Here is a 25579-nt window from a genome sequence, read left to right as displayed (position 1 = left end):
TTGAGATTGAATGTTTTATATATAAAAAAATATATACTGTATGAAGTATGTAAAGCTTAATTTGGGACATTTATAATACATTAATTTTTATGAACAACCATATACAATAAACATATTTATATAGGCTACTTTGTGTGTATGTGTGTAAGTGGTCTGTAAGACTTTATTTTGTAATGATGTGTGAACCTGGTGATTGATGTAAACATCCAGTGGAGACAAACAGGAAAATAATGTCTGCCTTGTTCACTGTATCCTTCTCAAAAGCACCGTGTGCAGTACCAGCAAAGTTTTCCAACTGACTTTACATTACCAGCCAAACTAAGAGCAAGCAGACGGTAAAAAAAACAAAAAAAACTGACCGGAGTGGAAGCAGTGACCGACGTGACACGAGCCGTTTTCAGCTCTGTTTTGTCAAATGCAACCAAAATACAGGTGAGCTGAAGAAAACCTAAGGATTACTGAAGAGGGCAACGTGAGTTAGAGTCAAGCCAAGCACAGAGTTCAGTCACTCTGTGTGTGTGTGTGTGTGTGTGTGTGTGTGTGTGTGTGTGTGTGTGTGTGTGTGTGTGTGTGTGTGTGTGTGTGTGTGTGTGTGTGTGTGTGTGTGTGTGTGTGTGTGTGTGTGTGTGTGTGTGTGTGTGTGTGTTTGTGAGAGAGAGTGGAGCAGAGCTCTGGCTTGCCAGATGTGTGTGTGTAGGGAGGTTGGGGTTGTGTGTGACTGGCCAATCACAGAGCATGAAGACAGTCAATTACCAAATGAGGATTTTCCTTCAGGATGAGCATGGATATTGACAAGTTTTACTTGTATCATGCTCGTACTCATCAGAAATGCTTTATCCGTACTCATCCCTAGTTTTACAGTTGCGTTTTCTTCTTAAATCATGGCTCCCTTCTTCACCACTGAACAGTTTTAGAATATTTCCTGGTAGGAATTTATATTTGGCCTTTATATGTGCTGTTTGATATCCCACCAGATCTCTGATTTTGAATCATTGTAAGCTGTAATCACTGTAAGCATAAGGAGTTGGTGTGTTCCAGATACCCCACCTTGTGAATTATTCTTATTGTCCTTTTTTGGAGAATGAATAGTGAACGTAATGAATTGTAATTATTAGCTCAAATCTCTACACAGTAATTTAAGTATGGTAAGACTAATGAACAATAAATAATGTGGAGCAACTTGATCATTTAATAATACTTGCGACATGCAGGCCACAAATAAAAATGTGTGTGGTCGAATGTCAGACACAGACCACCGGTTGCCTCTGTCTGCAGCACTCAATGGTTTATTGGGTTTATTCTTTGGTTTATTTTTGACTGAAGACCCCAGCCGGTACAACTCCATGCTATTGTATAATCGTCTGTGTTTGTGGAGACTCAGCAGTCCATTCATTCTTCACAGAACTTAAACAATAATGTACTGTATTGCCCAGACTATTGAGGGCACTTGGAAACAAGCCCCAACATTTTAAAAGAAAAAAAGTACATAAATAGGCCACACTTTGACAATAAGCCGCACATGTCCATGTTGCAGTGACGATGTAGCGATGACGCAGTGACGATGCAGTGACGAGACGGCTCTGTTGTAAAGTGCCTCTAAAGACAACTCACCATCTTAGATGTCAATATTAATAATGGCTTGGATTTAAATAGTGCTTTTTTCAGGCTGACTCAAAGCATGTACAGAAACATTCTTCATTCACACCAGTCCCACCAGTGGTGGTAAGCTGCACTGGAGCCACAGCTGACAGAGGTTTGCACCACCACCACCATCATACATGCACCATTCATACTCATGCATATGAGGCAATGTGGGAAAAGTGCCTGGCCCAAGGACACAACGACAATGAATTAGATAGAGTGGGATTCGAACCGCCAACCACCGCGAGCCCCTGTCTCCGCATTTGCTTTTTCAGACTAACGTGGAAGTTAAGAGCTGCAAAAAAAACCCCAAAGGGATCGACAAAACTAGTACAACTAGTGTAAAGCAGAGTATGACAACAACAACAGATGATTCTACAGCCAATGAGATATTTAAATATTGCGGGTGTGTCACAGTGACATAAATCACTGACCATCAGCAGACAGCTGCATTTTATGCCTCCTTATTGGACCCATTGTGGAGTGCTGGGTAGGGGGCCAGGGGATGGAAACTCATGTAGCAAGAGAGGTCGGGTCAAAGGATGAAAGACCAACCTCTTCCTCTCAGTCTATCTGTCTCTCTTTGTCAGTCTCTCTGCACCCCCCCTCTGAGGGTTGACCAAATTCCTTCATGCCAGAGCTGGAATGTGAGGAGGGGGACTCGGGGGTCTCTTGTTCTCCGCTCAGACTAATAAAACCATTTCATACTTTTCTAGATTCTTATGTATTAAAATGGCACCGACCATATTTTTCTTATTTGAATTGTATGGACCTTAACACTGGAAATATGCCTTTTGATAGATCCTTGGTTGAAAGGATTGCTGTGAAATGTCTTTGTGATCAGTGATGAACTTTTAGTTCATTGGTCACATACAGTCCAGGTGGATCTTCAGTATGATAACCTTCAAATATTCAACTTTGTTGAAAGTTTACACAGAAGTTAATAGGTTCAATTACTGGCCGACTCTTTAGCCCCGTCTCCACCGCACAAAAAGTGCCGGCCTAGACCGGTCTAAACCGCTCCGGTTCACGTGTCACGACAGGAATGCGGTCTAAACCGCTCCAGACCGCTCCAAAGGCCACCGCTTTTCCGCCCCACTTCCGTTGGGGTACCAGGACCATGGAACGGGTCTGAGTTTGAGCTGCTGTCTGCTGATTGGTCAGTGATTTACGACACGCCCTCAATATGTTAATGTGTCTGTCTGCTGATTGGTCAGTGATTTACTACACGCCCTCAATATGTTAATGTGCGGCTGAATCCTCTGCTGTCAGTGTGGTCAGCTGTGCTCTGGTTGTTTTTATTTTCATTTTCTTTTCTTTGCTGCTCAACTTTAGTGTTTGTTGTGAAAGAGCGACTTGAGGCACGGGGGGGGGAGGGACTTTGCATCGCGTTGGAGTTTTCTGTTTGCAGCATAGCGCTCGCCGTGTGGTGGATGCGCGTCCGGGACACCGGAGTCTGGAGCTCTCGTCTCCGGCGCTGACCGCCTCTGGCAGCTCCGCTTCCCAGAGGCGGTCAGTGTTCTGTTCAGCCGCGGTCAGTGGCGCTTTATCGCGGTCAGTGGCGCTATATCGCGGGGACGGACCGCGGAAGCGATGAAACGGAGCTCGGAGCTCGGCGCCTCCGTGTTCCGGCGCTGAGCTGCCGGACCGCGATCAGCGCCGGAGTGGAGAACCTCCTGCGTTTGAGCAGGAGGTTCTCCACTCCCGTGTCTGTGTCTCAGCCAACTGGGGGGAACGCTCCGGCCACTTGCCCCGCCCCCGAGTGCTCGAGTGCGGGGCAAGTCGCTGGCAAGTGGCCGAGCGTTCGCTCTCTCACAACAAACACGGAAGTTGCGGCTGCAGCTCTCTACTGCAAAAAATGACTGCTGCAAAAAGTAACTTTTTTTTTCCGCTGCAAAAAAAACCAGTGCAAAGTGGAGAATTTAAACAACAACAGAGGATTCATAAGATCTACATCTGATGACTTTCTTTTCTGTTATTATGTCACATTTCTGCGGAGCTCATAAGCCCCGCCCACTTTTCACGCTCCTCTCTGCAGTGGGGACGCGACCCAAAATTTCGGTCGGGGTCTCTATTCCGTACCGCTCCGCTCCGTCCCGCCACTTGTGTGCGGTGGAGACGGGGCTTTTCTGTGTGACGTTTGCATTTTCTCACCATGTCTGTGAATATTTCCTCCGAGTACTCTGTTTTCCTCCAACAGCCCCAAAACAGGCTCCTGAAGTTAATTGGTGACCCTAAATTGCCCCTAGTCATGAATGTGAGTGTGTGTGTATCCTGTGATGGACTGGGGACATGTGTCGGTGTACCCGGCCCTCACAGTAAGGCACAGCGTGCCCAGGCCCACACGTGTTGCACAGTTCCACCGCAGAGTGCAGTTCAAACGTAGGTGGGGCTGTGAATGGCTGCGATACAATGCAGGCATGTAACATCATTTCAATACATGCAGCAGGACCAGCGCTTAACACATTTTGTGCGGCAGCAGTGCTCAGGCATTCAAGCACTCAAGTCCTTTATTTGTCACAAATAATTATATTTGTGTCTGTATATATATTAGTGCTGTCAATCAAATTTTTTTTTTATTACGAATTAACCACACAATTTTCTGTAATTAATTGCAATTAATTGTACTGAAGAATGAAGCTTGTAATGGATATTTATTCAAGGAAAACCACAGAATTAAACTAAATTAACTCTTCTCATCAGGTATTTGGTTAGATCAGAGGTGGCAGCAGAGTAAATGTTCGGAGGTCTGGGTGGAGATGTACTGAGCCGTGGATGATAGAGATGACCATTGTGAGACGGCCTTTCACCATTAGGAACATGAGTGTCACCATAGGATTCTCTCTTTAGGCCCAGGGCATGTGACGGTCTGGGTTGTGGACCTGATGGATGGCGTGGCAGAGGCATGACGCATGATGGCTTGGCTGCTGTTGTCAGTGTGCTTCTGACCATGTTGTTCTATATAGCGTGCTGCTGCTTCCCTGCTGTGCACATCTGGCTGTGGCGTTGATGCACGTGGAGGTTCAGGCTGTTCCACAACAGTGGATTGTACATAGACGTTTAGTCCTGAATGCTGTTGTACATACTCTTGCGTCCATTGTGCTGTATTGATTGGTGGGATTTGGTCTACCTGGGGCTGTTGTAGGTCTCCACTTTCAAGCGAGGACGTTTCCCAAGCTTGAGCCTCAGCTAGTGCCGCTGCAGCAGCCTTCTGTGAATGGAGTATGTGCAAATCAGCTTCAAGTGCAGCCTTTTGCTTCAAAATATCTGCTTCTTGTGTTGCGAAGGAGAGCTGAACGCGTGCGGCTTCAGCTTTTGCTCGTGCTCTCGCAGCGGCTGCAGATGAAGAGGTGAGGTGGCTGGAGTGTGTGGAACCAGAAACACACGATCTCGTTTCCATTTGTTGCTCCTGGTGGTGTGCAGAAGCTGCCATGTTAAGCTTTCTTGATGCTTCAAATATGCAGACCGGCTTCCCCAGTAGAGAGTGACGAGATGAATGTCTTTTTACTATTCTGCCCTCCCTTCCGTCTCGGGCCTGGTTGGCAGGTAGATAACAGTCTTCATAAAAAGATGACGCTTTGTGGGTTCACACCACGATTTATTATCCTCATATGAAAAAACTGTAAAAAGACATATTGTCTTTATCACTCAGACAAGAGGAACAATGATGTAGATTCAGAAGATTTGGTCGACAGCTGCTACGAGCACAAAACAGGAAATAAGGATGCCCGCAGGCTCAAACTCACATGCAAACATTACCACCATGGCCTAATCACAATGCGCCCCCTGGTGGAACATGGCTGCAAGAACACAGCACACAGTCTATATTTAAATTCAAAGATTATTTTTATGATGTCCTTTTAGCTTTGCATGAATGCTGTTTTTGTCCAAGATTAGCAAAACAATAAAAACATAAATTAATAAATCTCTAACATATCTCTCAGTTTTGTTAGAGTGCAGGTCCAACATTTTGACAATTTGAATATTTCGAGAAACAAATTTGTAAACTTATTACATGAACAAAGTGACAATAATATACTGTAATATCCACACACACACACACACACACACACACACACACGGCAGCAGTGTTGCTTTTAGCCTGGTGGATGTGTTAAAATTCTTGATATTCTCAGAGAATTGATCCTTCAGTAATCTGTTCACTGCTCTGCAGATTTTCTCCGCGTGTGATTGGTCAGACGCTGCAAACTCTGCTCCTTTCATGTGAACATGCACACGTTGGTCTGGGTTGAACTACCGAGTTGATAACCTGCTTTGTCGTAACAGTTATCAGGATTGACATGTCTGGATAAGATAACCCAGAAAACAGAGAGATCCTCGATATGTTTATCATGGTTTGTAGTACAGGCCCTGGTTTTTCATCCCATCTGTACTTGGTTAGAAAAAGACAGATGGGTTCAACATCGTAATCCAGGCAGAAATAGGTGCACCTCATAAACAAAACTAAGGGTCTGCCTTGGGAATACTCTGTGAAGCAGGATTGTATTTCAAATACTAAATCAAATCAACTTTATTTCTATAGCCCTTTTATAATCACCCGGTGACATCCAAAGGGGCACGCCCGAAATGTCCCTCCTATCTCCTTATCTATCTACTTTCACTTAACCCCGGAAGTGTTTTATGTAGCGGCCATGATGAGGACTGGAAAGGAGGCTCGTTGCTTCCTTTAGCACCTCCTTTAGCATAGGATAGCACTGATGCATCCTTTATCAAAGGAGGTGAGCTCATGCTGCTCCACAATTCCTTGCAGTGACATTTAAAGGGATCCACTCATTGAAGCGTTCAAGGAAACTCAGGATGACAGAAAAAGGGAGCAGATCATTTAAGTTACCAAAGCAACAATCTGCCTTGAACAACTTTAAATCATCTAAAACATAAATGCGCTTTTTGTAGTTCATTTCCAGAAACTTGGAGACTTGCACCGCCGTCGGATTATTATGACGTCACGAAGTGAAAGTGTGGTCCGACTGCCACACTAACATGATTGCCTTTCACTAACTCCTTTAGAAAGCCTTCTAACACCTTTCCTAAGCCCCTTGACGTCATCCACGGGGTAAAGGTAAAGTCGATAGATAAGGAGAAAGGAGGAACTTTTTGGACGTACCCTCGGTCTTTAGGTTCTTGTTTGCAAGAAAACAGAAGCTCAGCTCCTCAGAATCTGCAGATTAGCTAGGCCGTCAACATTTCACAGTCCATCACCAGCCAGCTGGAAGAAGTCATCAAGAGAAGTGATTTTTGATATACTTGGAAAGATATTTTCTGGGAAAATACTGTAAAATTAAACTGAAATATTTCAATTTGCACAAATGTTGCTGAATTTTATACCAATCTCTCCCAAGCTGAAAATATAGCTCCATAAAAAGCTCCATAATTCTGACTGTCTCTTTGAATTATATATTTTCAGCATCAACAAAGCAGTAATATTGTAGTGTGACACATCAAACAGCTGAGTTCTCAGCTCTATGTGGGTTTGTAAGTCTGACTGATTCACTCATTAAGTTCAGCTGAAGTTTCATCATTTCATATTAGGAAGGTTTCTCAAAAGAAACAGACATTTATGACATCATAACAATGAAAAGAAGCAGAAAAAACCAGCTGAGGTAAACTAGCACCTCTCTAACGTATCGCTCTGCTGCTGTCAGGGTGGCGTTACCGCTGCCTGAAGGCAAACACAGAGATGTGAAATGCCCCTGCATACTCCCTTTTTGAACCTATAAGAACAAGAAGACATTTTGGCAGTGACGTCAGCCAGATGTAAAAAAAAAAAGGCTTTTTCTGCAGGACTGTTTATACTGATAAGAAGCTGCCGAACTTGCAGGCCACGCCCCCTCACAGCAGCCACGTGTCTGTGAAGCAGAGTATTAACTTTTCAACTGCACAGTTTAGTTCTCGCCTCCAGTGCTTTCAGAACTACATTTCTCTGAACTGTTTCAGTAATGAAAAGAGTTTTTGTCCGAGCGGCGAAGGTGGTCTGGTTTTAACTGCATGAGCTGGCAGCTTTGAGCAGCCCAGTTGTTGTTCCCACTTCCTTGAAGGAGTTCAGTTGTTGTCCTGCTGGAGGGAAGCTGGTGTCTTCTCCTGTAGTTAGCACCTCCTGCTAACTGTGCTTGCTGGTTCTGCAGGCTGAGGAGAAGAAGATGAAGTTGATGTTTCAGGAGTCCTTCTTTACAGCTCCTGGTTGTTCCTTTTGTCCAGACTGAGGAGCTGGTCGCTCAGGTCTGTGATGGTTTTCCTGCTGGTTGAGGAAAACACAAAGAAGTTCTGTGAGGCGTCATTTCCCTGGTCCGTCCTGGAGGAACTGGTTGGTTTTCCTGGTTGATGGGAGATCAGACTCTGGGTGCTGGTCTCTGGACCAGGGGAAGGTCTGACCCTCGTGGTGGGGTCAGCAGAGGAGTTGAGGAGTGAAGGCCCTGGTTGCAGGCCTCTGGTGTTAGCTGTATGCTAACACTGGGTGAGCGTTAGCATACTAACCCAATCAGCTCTGAGCTTCGAAATGACATTGTTAGTGGGGCTTCGGGCTTCCAGCCCCATCAAAATCATGTGATCTGAATGAACGGAGCCACAGCCTGAACGTGAGCACTAACACATTACTGCACGCAATACACACTGCATGGTGAGAGAGGGGCGAGCTACACTCATACACCATAGGTGTGGATCAGGAGAAAGCACAGCCTGAAGCAGCAAGAGGAGACCAATGACCAGGAAATAAAATCCTCACACACTAATCCTGTGCAATTTAGGAGGACATTTTAGTCACAGGCAAGAAAATATAGATAATGTGAAAGAATTAATAGCATATTATGCATGCTGTCCTTTCTGATGTAACAAGGAGGGGCTCAAGAGCACTGATTGGTCAGGAGGCAGAGCTGTTACGCTCATTGACTGTGATCTGATCGAGAACATAACCAGCTCGGGAGCAGGTTAGACGTTAAGCGTAATTGTCCTTGAAGTTATCTTGATATAAGACAATCCAGTGTTGTAGCACAGACCCCAGATCTGATCCCTTCCGTGTTCACTGCTTCATTGAACACAAGCCCCTGTGTTAATATGCCATTATGCCAATGCTGCATTGTCCAGCGGGACTCAGTGTCTATAGAACTGTGGAAGAAACACACTGCAGACTTCATTGTCCCAGAAGTTTTCTAATCTGCAGAAATACTTTAGTGCTGTGTGTTGTCTTTGGGTCTTTCTTTGTTGTTGTTGCTGTTAATTCAGTGGGACAAAAATCCCTCCACAGTTGTGTTTTCAGAGTTCTTCGGATCTTTGACTCTCCTGAAAATTACCAAACTTTTTGTTCTCTTTTTATTTAAGATTGAAGTGCTGCAGGAATTAACCCTGAAACCAGGAATTGCATTAGCATTTTAGCCTTAAAATGAAAATGTGTTTTTGTAAAGTTTTTCTTTTCAAAAAAGTTATATATTTAAGGTTTTAAATGCTGTGCACATGGAAGGTAAGAACATTGAAATGTAACAGTAGGAATGTAAACCTGCCAGCTCCGTTTCTCAGTCCTTCTTCCACATATAGGTCCATTTAGTTTCCACATATGCAGATTTTAAAACAATTTAAAAAATAGTAGGAAATGTTCACATTGTTGGAGAAGAACTGCTAAATCTAAAAGAGTGAGCAGCACAAACATTCCATTGCCCTCCATTGTTACTCTTTGTAAAGTTACAAAGTAACTGGAGAGCTCATGTGTGAAACTACATGTTTCAGAAGTGTCGTTTTTTTTCTGTTTAGATGAAGCCATTTGGCAATTGTTGCACTTAGGATGACATTTTCAGAAACTGAAATCCTGCTGTCGTTAAAAATGAATAGCCTCAGCACAACAAATGTTATTCTGATTTTACCTGAAAAAGATATAAAAATTGCCTAAATATCATTGGGATGCTAAATTATCACAGCACACAAGTCTTTTGTTTATGAAATTTTGTTTCATATTTGGAGCCAATTGTGTGTGTGTGTGTGTGTGTGTGTGTGTGTGTGTGTGTGTGTGTGTGTGTGTGTGTGTGTGTGTGTGTGTGTGTGTGTGTGTGTGTGTGTTTATAAAGTGGGCACGCCATCCTGCTATTTTTTTAAGAAACAAAATGACCTGCGACTGTAAAAATTCTATGGCCTCACTCATTAAAAGTACCTCAAAAGGTCAATGTAAAGACCACGATAACTTCTTTAAGGCTCCTGTTATTCTTCTGTTGCTCGGTATGAAGAGACATTGGATCAGATGTTTGCCCCTGTCCTTTGATTTTTGGCTCAGTAATGAGCTCCAGATGTGCAGGGGATTGAGGCCCATTTTAAAGTGTCATAAACATGTTAATGGCCACTGAAACACACACAACCTAAACATGCTAGCCGAGCTCAGCAAAACGAGCGAGGTAATGTCTGGATAGTTTGTCTCAGTGGTAACTTCCGTGTTGGATAATGCTCATTTGTTAACATTCCAGTTGGCGGCTCTTTGCTGGAGAAGCCCGAGGGGAAACACTGCAGCCCCCGCCTGACTTGCTAACCTTGTGAATGTTTTGACATGCTTTCATGATGGGACTCAGACACATTTTCTCTCTGCGGAGAAATAATGCACACAAGTTGTTTCAATAACTACAGGCAACAATGATCTCCGTCTGTTCAAACTCAACTTGTTTTGTCCACTACTGACTGTGAGAAAATCGTCAAGAACTTTCTGTCCCTGGAGAAGTTTACTGTGGAGGCTGCAGACTTTCATTGCTGATTTTTGGTGCAGTGTGACCTTCATTTTGATGGTGCAGGAAGGTTTCCAAAATAAGCAGTCACATTGACTAATGAAACAAAGAAATTCAATACCAATGTAGAGTTTTGTCAGGATTATTTTTGTCTTGTGGTTTTTGTGGGTGGTGTTGAGCATCTTCCAACTCCAAAGTTGTTCTACTGAGCTGAAGGTAGTCCATGAGTCAGAGCCACTGATCCCCACATTACTCCGGATTGATTTGGTGAGAACCTTTCATGGGTTCATCACCATCCCTGTGTGCAAATGGATGAATATGATGAAGACAGTGAAAATGCAATATGTAAGTGACATGTTTTCTAATTTTATTGCCCCCAGCTTCGATGACTTGCCCCACACCCGAGTGCGCCCCGGCCGGCTGCGGCACAGAGCCGCGCCGGTGCGTTGCACCAGGACACAGATTGCCCTTAGCTTTCTGCTCAAACGCCTGAGCCGCCACTCCGGCAGCGCTGCGCTGGAACACAGCTCTTTGCATCGCGTCCGCGGTTCGTCCCCGCACAGCACCTTCTGCCCGACCACCGGCAGAATGGAATTTCCTCTCTGGGGATTAATACAGTATATAAAATCTCTATATTTTTTTATTATAAAGAACAGCAGCTATTTCAGTCAAGCTGTTATTTAATCCCAGAGATGAATGTGGACATTGAACAAATAACAATTTGCTCTCTCATATCAGAGCCATATAAGCTTCTTAGTTAAAGCTTGATTGAGAAGAAAGTTATCTGCATAAAAACCTAAAGTTCACTGAATGTGAAAAGATGAGGAACACACAACAAATGCTCGTTCTCTGACCTCAGGAGTTTGTACCACGGGTCAGCTGCTTGTTCTTGCAGTGATTCTGTCCTTTAAGTAGTTTGTGCTGTGCAGCAGGGGGGATTGTAAGTACATGCAAGAACAACAGTGGCCATCGTTTCTGTGCCCAGGCCTCTTTGAGATGGTCAGACATCATGTTTGCACAGATTTGTGGCTCCAAAGTGGATACAACCCCACGCCAGCAGTCCCTTTCCTGTAGCCGCGCCCCCCCCCCCTCCCTTCTGGGTAACAGAGCCGAGCCTTGTGACGTTTTTCTTGGGAGAAATCAGGTGGAGATGTTGCTCAAGCTGTATGACATTTCCCCACGGTGGGAAATATTGACCTACACATAATGTCGAGTGGCAGAGAACAGCCTGATAAAGACTGTTCTCCTCCACTTCTTCATTCTTAGGAGTTTCAGAAGGATGCTGTGTGTGAGGAGGTGAGAATGTGTGACTTGACTTATTCATCAGACCGACTGTTACAGTTTTAAATAGGGATGGGGCCGATCCGATCCACTGCTCGGGTCGCTGGCTGCAAACTGTGGAATGGATTTCTTGAACGGAGGCGGGTCTCAACATGACATGGGCTAATGAGTCAGGAAATCCACTCCACAGTTTGCAGCCAGCGAACAGGCTAGCGTAGTAGCATTGTGCTGTCCAACTTCATGACAACATGTCGCTGTTTGGATGTATTTCACACTCAAAACACTGCAAAGCAACACAGCGACGTGCAACTTTTGCAAAGCCATTGTACAGCCAGGCGTCACTGTTTTAAAATGCCAGCTCACCGAGGAGAATGCCACTGACCATGGCATCAAAACAGTGAAACGCTCGCTCCTTAGCTGTAGCAGCCGATTCACAACTCCGTGAAGCTCCACGAAAAACTCACTTAAAATAGTTCTAATCATTTGTGCTGCATTAGAGCTGGAAACACTGCTGTTTGTGCTGCATTCCTACATTTCCCCAGGGATTAATAAAGTTTATTATGAGATGATGACGTCACGCCGACCCCCACGTTGTTCAAAGTGAACAAAAATAGTTTGTACTGCTTCCTTTTATGACCTTGTACTAACCTCAAGTCGTGTTTTGAGAGAATACATGCAAACATTCCTACATTTATTACTTTACTGTAGAGAGGAGTTTATTACAGCCTCATAATAAATTAACAACAATGACAATAATAATATTAAAACAAATAAAGCTCTGGTATCGGAATAGTATCGGTATCGGCAGGTATCCAAATTCAGGCACCGGGATCTGATCGAAATTGAAAAAATGTGGATCGGTGCTTCCCTAGTTTTAAACCTGAAAAATAAAATATTTTCAGTTTTTCTTACTCTTGATAGAAAACGGAGCTACTTTTTAGGCTTTAGTTTAAAACCACTGACCCTTACATTGTTATTATCTGTGGCGTCTGCTTTCATTTGTACGACAACAAATGAAAGCAGACTCCACAACAAAAGGACTTGATTTTTACATGGATCGTGGTATTTGATAATTATGTTGGAGTTCGTGAGTGAAACTGTGTCTATGTGTTGTTTGTATTCCAACAGATGTGTGCTACCAGGGGCCTCATTTATAAACGTTGCGTACGCACAAAAGAATGCGTACGCCACTCTCTACGCAAACCGTGGGATTTATAAAAAGAGAACTTGACGGGAAAACCAGACGGGTCCACCACGCCAACTCTGACCCAGGCGTACGCACATAACTGGGGGAAGGAGAAACTGCGCCACCGATGGCAGAAGAAAGAAACGGGAGAAACTGTGTGAAACCGATCGTGTAAAATAAATAGTTATATGACCTCATATATGGATAGTTTATTTGCAAGAAGTGGATAGTAAAAAATAAAATTTCTACAATGAATAAACAAACATACTCCCTGGAGTGCACACGGGAAACATATGATTAAGACAGTAGTAAGACAACAGTATTATGTTTCCACTGATATGAATGCAGTGTAATATCCTATATCATATAGCCCATATAGCAGTGTTGGGCGCAGACTGGAGGCTGTACGTGATGGGTGGCTTCTAGGTACGGAGAATTCATGTGGAAATCCTGAGACTTGCAATTTTGTAGTAGTGTTTAACCCGTTCACGACCTTGCAGGCGACAGTGGAGAACCCTAACCCTCAAGCGGTGGCTGCTCACCCCTTTTCCTAACACACAAGGCGCAGAGGAGAGGACCTAGAACCTATAGTATTGTGGAGCGCACCATCGGGCTCCTGAAGGGCAGGCGGCGGTGTCCCCAGGGCCGCCCCTGGCCAAGTGGGGGCCCTAAGCAGGATATTATTTTGGGGCCCCCCTTCCAATAACATAATAATACTAATAATACTAATAATACTAATAATAATACTACTACTACTAATAATAATAATAATAATAACAATACATTTAATTACTAACGAATCAAATGAACAGCCTCTATCAACAGTGGAACAAGAACTTTATAGATCAAAAGTGGAACAATCTTTTTTATTTCAACAACATCCCACCTTCAAGTGAAGCACGAGCCTCTTCTTGTTTGGACTGTTTCTTTCTTTTGCTAGCTCCTGAATCGTATTGACGTTTGGAAGCTGTCTCTCTCTCTCTCTCTCTCTCTCTCTCTCTCTCTCTCCCCGGCCTCGGGCTGACTTGGTGGCGGTGTTCTACGCGCCTCTCTGCAAAATGCAGCGCATCCTTTGCGCATTTGCAGAGAATGATGATACTTTATTGATCCCGAGGGAAATTCAGTTCACTTGCGCAAAATGTGGCCCCCCATGGATCGCGGGGCCCGACGCACAGCGCGTGTTCTGCGTGTAGGGAGGGGCGGGCCTGGGTGTCCCCCTCCACCTCCGTCACCACTCCACTCAGGAGGGATTCCCCGATGACCCCCGCCAGTGTTTCCTCCAGTGGGGTGAGCTCCGGGTGGCCCGTTCCCCCGCCCGGGGCACAGACGCTCTGCCAGTGTGACGCCAGGCGCTTTTTTGTGTCTACTTTGATGTCTGACCACTTTTTTCCACCTCAGCCACACTCCGACCTTCTGAGGCCACAGCATTGACACCATCCGCCACATGCTGCCACTCTAGAGCTTTTTTGGCGTTGGTGACCCCAACACTGTGTCCACCAAATAATATCGCCTTCCTCTTCTCCACCTCCCCGACCAGAACTTCCACCTCACACTGGGTCAAATTGCGTTTCTTGGCTTTTCTTTCTGCTTTCGGCATGCTTTCAGTCATGAATCAATATTCATGAGAGGCGTTTCTCTGAATATTTATAGGCCAATATGGGCGTGGTCTGACCCGCACACAGGTGCGCCACATTTAGAGTGGATTGTGATTTATAAAGGGAAATCGGCGTAGGACGTGCGTGCGCACTGTTTTATAAATCAGGATATTTTTGTGCGTACGCACTTTCTGTGTTTCGTGCGTACGCCAATTTTGACGTCAATCCTACGCACAGTTTTATAAATGAGGCCCCAGGTCTTGTATGATGGCCTGAGTAGACAACAGAGCATGTATCCTTACGCTGTGCACATCGTTGCAGGGGACTTTAACCATGTACGCTTAAAGAGCTTGCTCCCTACATTCCACCAGCATGTTAAGTGTGCCATTCCAGCCATGGTCCAATGCACTTTTTGTGCTGAGACGGGTTTTTGTGTGGTCCCATCAAAATGGTGGATGGTACAGAAAAGACCATGACCACCAGATACGGTTTTTCATCACCCTTCCGTTGAGGTACCTCGCACTGAGGAACTGGTCTGTGAGGAGGAGCGACAACGCAGCCGTCTGCTGATTGGTCGAGATGATTGTCAGTGGCGCCACCACGGTTGAATTTCATAGTAGGCACCCTCCCAGTGGGTGTTCCTGAGTGCTCGGCCGATGACAAAGGGTTAACGGAGAACTCGTCCACGGGGGGGAGGGTGTACAGAAACAGCAGCCCAGGCTTTAACTTTTTTTTTTCACACCTTCAAAGAAAGTTGTACGCATGGTGCGTACAGGATTCCGGCAGGTGCCACTGACGACCATCACTCTGGACTTGCACACAATATTGCCCTCAATATTCCAATAATTCATCGGCGTAAATCCTCCCATTGTTTACACAAGCCGCTTTGCGCTCACTGGTTGTTTTGTTAACTGGGTTATTGAAACGTTGATGCACAACACAACATCGCGGCCTTTCAATGAGGTACAGACATTCCTCTCAGTAACAGGAGAGGAGGACATTCAGCAGGAGCTGGACTCTGCTGTTCACAAGGGGAAAGTTTGTGCTGTGACACAGAGAACAACTCCGACGGCTGTGGAGTTGAGGGCCGGGTGAAGCCGGCCACTGCCGCCCACTTCTGCGTTCGTTACCCCATGCGTCTCCGCTTTGTTCACGCCTACATTTTTTTAATGATCTTTTTATTGAGAACAGGGTACAGAAAGAAGATTGCATTAAGAAAAGGCAATATTTCTTTTTTTTTTTCAAACAGAACATATACAATATAATGCTGCCACCACCACCACCTGTCAGGGATTGTAGCTGGACTCAAAACGCAAACTCATAGAGTTCCGTGAAGTCAGGTTTATTGCAGAAAACGTCCAGGGGACACAGGAGCAACATGTAGACAAGAGGGGTGATGTGTTGACAAGACAAACGAGGGAGAGGGGGTTCAATGCCCGGGGAAAAGGTGGACACAGGTGGAACTCGTAACGAAGGGAGAAGATCATTGGTTGATTGGAAACATAAGGTGAGACACACAGGGCACGTCCCTCCTCTTTCCTTATCTATGGACATGATCTTAACCCCTGGATGATGTCATGAGGTTCAGGAAAGGTGTTAGGAGGCTTCCTAAAGTAGTTAGTGAAAGGCGATCACGTCAGTGTGGCAGTCAGACCGCACTTTCACTTAGTGACGTCATAATAATGTGATGGCGGCTCAAGTTAGCGACCTCTTCCGTGGTGGGGGAAAGAACTACAAGTTTCTGAAAATGAACTATTAAAAGTGCATTTGGGTTTTAGATGATTTAAAGTTGTTCAATGCAAATGATTGCTTTGGTAACTTACATGATCTGCGTCCTTTTTCAGACATCGTGAGTTTCCCTGAATGCTCCAATGAGCGTTTAAATGTGGGGCAGGAATTGTGGGGCAGCATGAGCTCGCCTCCTTTGCGAAAGGATGTATCAGTGGTCGCTATGCTAAAGGAGGCTCTAAAGGAAGCAACAAGCCTCCTTTTCTTTCAGGAATAAATGAGAAGGCTGTTTTGGTTGTACAACATCACTTCAGGATCTTGTCAGGGAGGATTTTTAGTTTGTTGATGAAGGATATCACTAGGTTCCTGGTGGAATAGAAGAGGTCTGTTGTCCCTCCAAGCACAGCTTTTATCTTTTTAACCACTACTCTGCTGGTCAGTTGGTACTATTCCAAAGATTGCTGAATAGTTGCAGATTATTCAGTTGTAGATTTAAGAATAGTGCCTGTGAGAGAACTCTGACAACTGCTGACCAATAATTCGAGAGGGACGGACACGATCAGAACATGTGTGATAATGTTGCTGGAGCAATATGACGTCTGTCACAATTCTCATTCAGCTCAGGATAAATTCTGGCCAGCCTGGACTGAGAGAGGTGGGTATGGTGTAAGACTTTACACTGAATTACAACCAGCCAAGCACATGGAGTTGTTCTATTAACTCTTTTCTGAGCCTCAGTCCACGATTCCTCGAGAATTATATCCTGGTGCTCCTCCTCCCATGTCCCTTTAATTTCACTGAGAAAGGCGTCTCCAAGACATGATATGTTGGAATTGATTCGTTGAGATGAAGCCTTTTAGATTGAAGGATTTGAAGAATGTCAGCCAAAGCAGGAGGTTGAGGTGCATTAGGAAAGTTTGGATTTACATTTTGTATAAACGTCGGACTTGAAAATATCGAAAGCAACTTGACCCATAGAATTTGAACTTTTAAGAGGCATGGCTGAAGGTAGAGATAACACCCTTGCTATATAGGTCTTTAAATTGGGAGAGGCCAAGTCTTTTCTACAAAGTGAAGGTGTCGTCTAATCCAGATGAGACAAAAAGATGATTGTTTAGATGGAGGCCAGATGAGAGAAATCTGTTAAACCGAAGTGTTTTTAAAATTGTGACCAGATTCATAAAGTATTCATAATGACAGGATGAGAGGTATATTTTTGAATATATAGAGGGAGGCTTGAAGTGGCCAAAGTGTAATATTAATGCATGTGCGAATACATAATATTAAAACTACCCCCCTTGATAACATCCCACTATAGGTATGGTGTTAAAATAACAAAGTGATATTATAATTAGCGCAAAAATTTTAATGAGAGTGAATGGATGGGTCTCCACTAATTCACCCTCTATCACTACGTCGTCTTTGTCATAATCAATGTCAGTCGTCTTTTGGCATCATCATCATCAGATCTAAAAATTGTCACATTTGATTCACAACAGTCATCTTCGTAACAATACACCAAAAACATAATTCTCAGTCATTTTCACACTCACCGAAACAATATGTTGAGTTAATTTAATTTCATCATGTCACACTATTCATGTTAAGTCATTGAATCCCCTTTATTCATATTATCAGAGCAACATGTATTAGAATGAACCGTTTGACAACAAGAAACATATTTCTGATATATACATTGGAAAACTGGTTAATTGATTGTTCAGAGTGTACAGGGTTTTGAAGATTCCATTGTTTTCTTCCAAATCCCCTGACTTTGCCGATCCTACACAGAACCAAGACAGCTTGATTTCCAATTGTCGAAAAATCAGCTTCAGTTTCAGCTTCATTATCATTATTATTTTGCTTCACAATTTTATTCACCAACACTCTTCCCATTATCTGAGGACACTTGATCCGGAAGTCGCCATCTAATGGTTACTTGCTGGCACAAAACGTGCACAAAGACTTTAGCAAAAACTTTGGCGACTGATTGAGCATCCTTTGGTGAACAAATAATAATATCATCCATATGCTGAATGACTGAATTTACTAGTTAGGAAGTGGTCTACTATTAATTCATCCTTTAACACAAAGTGGAACACTGAAAAGTTCAAATTTTTGGGGGGGGGGGGGATTTTATGCAAACTAATGATACAGCAGACACATCTGACTATTTTATGGGACATTTTTAAAGTGGTTATGAGAGGCCATGTTATCTCATATGATACTGCACAGGGAAAAACAAACTCACAATTGAAAGAAATTGATGAGAAGTTAACACAGCTGGAAATAATCTGCAGACAGCAGGGCCACAGTTTGAAACCTGGCTCAGGGAGTTTGTTGGGATACAACACATTGAAAAGCTGAAGTTTCAGGAAATTCTCTGAAGTTTCATGCTGTATGAGGACCAATATTGAGCTATCTGGAACGGTAGTTAATCCCTTCAAATTGATTATTTATATGGACAATGGAGGCTTATGTTGACATTTACAGATTGTGACATAATTCTGTAACCCTTTGTGAGTCTTTGTTTTATTTGATGTTTTTTTTTTGTTGTTGTTGTTATTGTGGTTTGTTCATTTTGCTTTTCTTTTTTCTTAATATTTTCGAAAAATACTTTTCAGAAACTGCTATTTTTTGTTCTTAAGGTGTTTTGACATGCATATGTATGAAAGTTATTTAAGTTATATGTTTGACAGTTTGCCACAGTTAGCCGCATGCTCGCACGCTGCTAACGCCACTCCGGAGCTAGCGGCTAATATCTCGGTTTGGCAAGTATCTACAAACACTGGTGCGAGCGCATTGACTTGGGTAGTGGTTCATCTATGTGCCCACACTTAGTGTTTTGCAAAGTGATGTTGCTGTCTGAGAGGCTAATGATCATCTACATGAGCTAACAGCTGACATCGAAGCAATGCTAACTTGGTTCCCCAAACAAATGTGGTGATGGTGAAGGTGTGCTCTCTCCAGAGTGCATGTTCCAGTTCAGAATGTGCAGATGTTCTTCAGTATTTGACTTGTCAGTGTATTCTGTTTCAGCTCCATAGGTGCCCCAAGTTTTCTGGACTTGGTTTTAAAAACCCAGGTGCTTTTGTCTTCAGTGTGTTGTAGGAAATCCTGCTGAACATGTGCAAATACAACATTCACTACCTTGCTGTTTTAGGTGGAATGGGCTGAGTAATGACAGAGAGGGGCAGATGGCTCAGTTCTGTTTTGGTTCCTCGGTCGTCTGGAGAACACATGTGAGCTGTTTTCACCGTTTCGTAGCAGGTCGACTCTCCACTTCATGAGGCCAAATGTTTTCTCTTCATACTTGGCAGAAGAAAAGCACAGTATGTCCCAGTGCAGGTCTAAACTTAGTTATGGAAAGAAAAAACATCCAGCATGAATCGACTTGTAGACGGAAAAGCCTTGAGTAATGTTTATGAACTCTCTTCTTCAGTTGCACAATACGAGAAAAAGTGCTCTTTCATTTTACAATTTCCCAGAGATTAGGGAGGCTTTGTGTCGTGCACTGTTGTGATACAGATCTTGTTTAATGTTTACAGGAATTCAGGAGGGAACCGAGTGCACCAAGTGTAAAAATGACTGGGCTTTAAGAGCAGCCATTGGACTCCTCTATGTGCTTTGTGCAGTGCTCACAATCGCAGTGGCTGTGCTCGGATACAAAGGTGAGTCAACACTTCACTTCCTGAAGCTTCCCAACAACATGGCAGCCACTGTACTGATTTCAAAAGGACCATGATTAAGTTTTCTGAATTCAGTGGCCGTGACGTGAAGAACGGGACTCCCCAGAATAAAACGAAAACTCAGAATTCGTACTTTAATCTGACTGATCGGGTTTTCTTTTTGAGCCCTGATCACCCGATTCTGGAATGATAACAAAATTATATTTGAGTAAGTTATCATTATCTCAGATCTCTCAGCATATAGCCAATGAAATGTTTGCTTCATTTTTTGATGGCTTCATATAATAAAGTAAGAACATTTGCATTGATGTGAGAAGAAATACAATTAGGTTGTAAACGTGTAAAAATCCTTTACTGTCACTTGTTCGGATACAGAAAAGCTTTAAAATGAATGCGATTTTCTGACTAATTTGACATGTAAGATTCTTTGACAATATATTTTTCTAAAAACTCGCTCAAACTTTTCATATTCGTCACTTTTTTTTTTTTTCATGAAACAGTATTTGGACTTGACACCTGATCTTGCTGTTTAGGAGGTCGGTGGGTCACACTCCTCTCATAACAGGATTCCTCCAGGTAGAGTTCGGGGCAGCAGTATGAGAAATGGGACATTTTCCTCAAATCATTTCTTATCTTTTGTAAAAACCTTGACAAAAAAAGAAACAGGTGCGGGTTAAAACAGAATTATTATGTTAGACACACACTTTACAGAATTGTTTATTAACCTTTTAGTGTAAAACAATTAGTACAATAACAGTTCCAGAATATATGTTAAGGCCTAAAATCTTCTTCAGTTTGACAAGTCAGAAAGTGTCAATTAAAACTATAACCACCGCCCCATGCAACTTTTCATATTTGTTATTTTGTTCAGTGTTTTGTGGCTAAATCAGGCAGCAGAAAAGACGGCCATTCTAACACATGCTAATTAGCATGCTTTCAGACTTTTAGAATCAGAACATTGCTGATGATTCAGTTTTAGCACAACAATTCAATTTATTTATGTTATGTCTGTAGGTTGAAAATAATAATTTTGTCAAAATGACTAAAGAGAGTTTTCCTGGTAAAATGAAAAAGTCTCTGTATAAACGTAAGCATTTGTCGCTAACCAAATATTTTAAAACAAACTTTTAGCTGATCGCTTTGTTACTATGACTTTGTCTTCACATCTAAATATTTGGTAACATTGACACCATGTTGATGCGAAATTGATTCAACATGATGTGACCAATATTCACACAAATGTCACAGATTATATATTCACTCTCTTGAAATGACATGTTGTTACCAATTTTTATTTTCTTCTCTATTTGAATCTGAAATCATTTGAAATAAAAACAGAAGCGTATTTCAGCAATCTCTTTCACCATCAGTAAGGATGTGCTCTGTACAGTCATGACATCAAACATTTATGACCCAAACCAATCATAGGAAACCTGTTAAAATATCCCCCCAAAAAACCTATTGCTGTCCTGTGTCCTCCACAGACGTACTCATCCAATCCTAGAAGACTTTATTCACACATCTCTGAGTTCAGATCTTACTCAGGACAAGGCTTTGTAAGTGCTGTCAGGATTGTTTTGAGGTTTCCAGGTCAGGGTCTGTGGTGGGGTCAAGTCCATGTGATGTGGATGGTTAGGCTCTAATGTCTACCAGATGAGCCCTCGCTTAACAACACAGAGAATTTATGGCTCGGTAGCAATTTGTTGTTTCATGAATCACACATTGACTCACAAACTGCTGTGAGGGTCCAAAATAATTTGAAAGGAACCACCTTAGGTGTAGTTCTACTCTGGTTTTCTGTCTCTTACATTGTTTATGGTCACATAAGCCCTGTGTTAAGATTTGCTCACAGCATGCAGAAAACCAGGAGGTCCAGCCTCATGCAAATAACTGAACAGCTGTAACTGAGGAGGCTTTTCCATTATTATTGTAGGGGGACTGGAAGTAACAAGTGGTATATTTATTATCAAGAGGGAAAGCTAATATTTATTACATATTTGTATTTTGGAGGGTTAATATATGATCTCAACATGCGTGCTCCAGCTGACTATTGTAATCATGTTTCTGTGATTCTGCATGTTATTGCTCTGTGTTTTTTCCAGTTCAGTCACACTGACAGAAAAACAAACATTAGGAGTTACTGCAGATGTAAAGCAGAGGAGAAATGGAACCATGGTACAGTGTTTGGTAGTCACTATGTTTCTTGTTGTTCGGTGTTAAGAGTGGAATTTATGAAGTAGGAGTTCTGTGTGGATCAGCATATACTGAGGTCCTCCCTTACAAATGTCTTCTGAAAGGTTTTCACTTTATTGAGTTTGAGGAGCTGAGGATTGTTGCTTTACTTGCTTTTCTGTGCAGAGGTACAAATGCAACAGCTCCCCCTGCTGATAGAAGGTGGTTTTCAGCACCGTTTCAGTGAGGGTCTTATTATCTCTGCAATCATCTTTTTTCATGAAACCATGTGCAAAAGCTGTAACAATGTACATGACATTTTCTCTGTCTTTTTCCAGTGGTCCAGAAAATGGACAATGTCACAGCAGGCATGCAGAACTATGGAGGCAAGATTGATGCTGTGGCGAAGGATTTGAGGAAACTTGGTTTGTACTTTCCAGATTAAGTAAACATTTTTTACCTGAAACACTGTTTAACCACAATGACTGTGTCTGAGGATATGGATAGCAAATACTATCTTATAACAAGGGTGAGGGCAGAACCAGAAGCTTCACTCAGTTCTGCTCCGTATGACTAAATGAAAAGGCAGCTTGTTACCATCCACTGTTTCTGCCTTTGTGCCTTGAATCTTTGAAAACATAGTGAAGACTGGTAAAGTCAACAAATATGAAACACAGGCATCACAGAAACTACAATACAATATTTGTATATGCAATCTACAATCATACATACATACATACATACATATATATACATACATACATATACACACACACACACACACACACACACACACACACACACACACATATATATATAGTCATTTTCATTACCTTTGATTATTCGGCCAGAGCAGAACTTGTAATTGAACTAATTATAATTATTATTGCTGCATTTTTGAGGGCCTAAATGTGCTCAAACCCTTCGTGAAAAAATGTTTGCTTTTATGGTCATTGCACGTGTCTCGCAAAATGACCATAAAATGGTCATTTTGCCATTGACCATGGTCAATGACCATGACCAATCCATAGTGACCCGACATTGTTTTTTTTTAATTCATGACATCTAACATGGGCAACACATTTAACAGGTTTCACCTATGTCCAAGAAACTGTGTAGACTTATGGCGTGTTTTCACCATAGAAAAAGTGCAGGGACGGAACAGAGCCTTACGGAGGTACGGCAAAGCGTAACCAGAGCCAAATCCGGTACCCGTTTCCACTGCAGAAAGAAGCTTAAAAAGTAGGCGGGACTTAGAGCTCTGCAGATATGTGACGTTACAACAGTAATCTCAGCTGGGTGGCAGATCTGGATCTTATGAATCCTCTGTTGGTGTTTACATCCTCCACTTTGCACTGGTTGTTTTGCTAACTTTCATTTTTTGCAGCCACAGAGCTGCAGCTTCAACTTCCATGTTGGTCCAGAGACAGCGAAGCACCTGAGCACGCCCTGGCAGGCCGCAGCACAGAGTCGAGCTGGCCTTCTGCCCAAATGGGGAAACCCGTTCGGTGCTGACTGCCTCCGACGGTCACATCCAGCGGCGCCGGCTCTCCGCCACTCCAGCAGTCGGTGCCACTGGATGTAACCGCCCCCACTTCCGCGCCTGAGCAGAAAGTGCAGAGGCAATGCAAAAACAGATCCTGGTGCTCAGAGCAGCCCCTGTGTCCCGACGCGGTGCACCGATCTGGCTCTGTGCCGTGGGCAGAGTGGCTGCTCTGGCATTTGAGTAGAAAGCTCAGACGTAATGCAAAGACAGACCCTGGTGCTCCTCGTAGTGTCTGCTCCCGAGCCCCGGTCTCCCCCGGCCTCACGTCCGCACTTTCACAAGTCGTGACCAACACGAAAGTTGTGCACCAAAGAAGAAAAAACAAAACAAAACAACAGGTGCAAAGCTGAATACATTAACAGCAGAGGATTCATACAGCCAACATATTAAAATATTGAGGGTGTGTATTGAGGGTGTGTGGGTGTGTGTCTTTCCCCCACTCGTGAACAAGACCCCAAGATACTTTGGTCAAATTAGCATTTTCTATACCAGGGTTCCCCAATTCCGGACCTTGAGGTCCGGTGTCCTGCAGGTTTTCTCTCTCTCCCAGGTTCAGCACACCTCAATCTGTTGTTGACGTCATTGTCAAGTTTGCAAACAAACCAAGTCATGAGGCCCTTATTGCATTCAGGTGTGTTGCAACTGGGAGAAACCAAAAACATGCAGGACACCGGACCTTGAGGCCCAGAATTGGGGAAGCCTGTTCTATACTGTACCTTGATACAAATACCATAATTACAAATTTTACATAAAATATGTGTTGAAGTAAATCCACCCAAAAATCTCTGTGAACATTCATCCATCCTCTAGTCTCTAACCTTTTTATCCAACAGAGCAAAAACCAGAGACTGCAGTCACTCACATTCACACTCACTGGACATACACACCAACTAACCTCAGACCAGTGCTTCTCAAATGGTGGGGCGCGCCCCCCTGGGGGGGCGTGGTGGGGTGTCAGGGGGTGTGTGAGGCGGGCGCGACTTTCAGTATTAGTGTCTTTATTCATGCTTGAACAATAAAAAAAGGGCCTCCAGCCACTAGGTGGCAGCAGTGCTCACACTAATCAACAGGCTGCCTGTTCAGCCAGTAGAGTAGAAGAAGTACTACACATGAACACCGGTGTACTACAGAGCTGGAGGAGGAGGAGGAGGAGAGGTGGAGAAGTTTCTGACAGGAGTGAAAAGAAGAAAGGATGAGGCGTCAGAGGAAAAGAAAACAGGTGAGAGTAAACATAAAGCTAGTAAGAGCAGGAGATATGACGATGCTACGTCGCCCTTGGGTTTACCGTGAACACGTCGGAAACCAGGAAACACCCGTTTGTGTTTTATGCCTAAAAACTCTGGCAGCGGAGCATCAAACCAAATAAATGAAGACGGCACCTGGAGACCATACACCATACACCTGGAGACCATACACCATACACCTGGAGACCAGACACCATACACCTGGAGACCATACACCACACACCTGGAGACCATACACCATACACCTGGAGACCAGACACCATACACCTGGAGACCATACACCATACACCTGGAGACCATACACCCCAGTTACTGGAGTTTTTTCATGGTAAACTCCATGAGTATGGCCAACAAGCCGGTCATTGTGTCAGCGCGGCATCAGTAAACAAAGAAGCCTGTTAGCCTCTTACAAAGTTGTCCACCACATCGCAAGGTGCATAAAACCTCACACCATAGCAGACGAGCTAATCCTCCCCGCAGCATTGGACATGGTCACAATCATGCTAGGTGAGAAAAGTGCTGAGGCACTGAAGACTGTCCCTCTTTCTAATGAGAGACACTGAAGACTGTCCCTCTTTCTAATGAGAGACACTGAAGACTGTCCCTCTTTCTAATGAGAGACACTGAAGACTGTCCCTCTTTCTAATGAGAGGCACTGAAGACTGTCCCTCTTTCTAATGAGAGACACTGAAGACTGTCCCTCTTTCTAATGACACGGTCGGGAGACGTATGTCTGACATTTCAGACCACCTCCAAGAACAACTAGCAGAACATCTAGCAGAACAA

The 25579-nt window shown here is 43.5% G+C and overlaps 1 protein-coding gene across 2 annotated transcripts in view; it reads left to right on the top strand.

Annotated features, from left to right (window-relative positions):
• Positions 1 to 25579, top strand: part of colec12 (collectin sub-family member 12) — a 75626-nt gene that overhangs the window by 35537 nt on the left and 14510 nt on the right. For both annotated transcript variants that reach the window (XM_080503791.1, XM_080503790.1), the window contains exons 3-4: positions 19691 to 19813; positions 22342 to 22428. In XM_080503791.1, the coding sequence (XP_080359917.1) occupies positions 19691 to 19813; positions 22342 to 22428 (210 nt within the window). The remainder of the gene's footprint in view (positions 1 to 19690; positions 19814 to 22341; positions 22429 to 25579) is intronic.

Source organism: Blennius ocellaris (assembly GCF_963422515.1).
Source record: "Blennius ocellaris genome assembly, chromosome: 10".
NCBI lineage: Eukaryota > Metazoa > Chordata > Actinopteri > Blenniiformes > Blenniidae > Blennius > Blennius ocellaris.
This window is presented reverse-complemented; position numbering and strand designations above follow the sequence as displayed.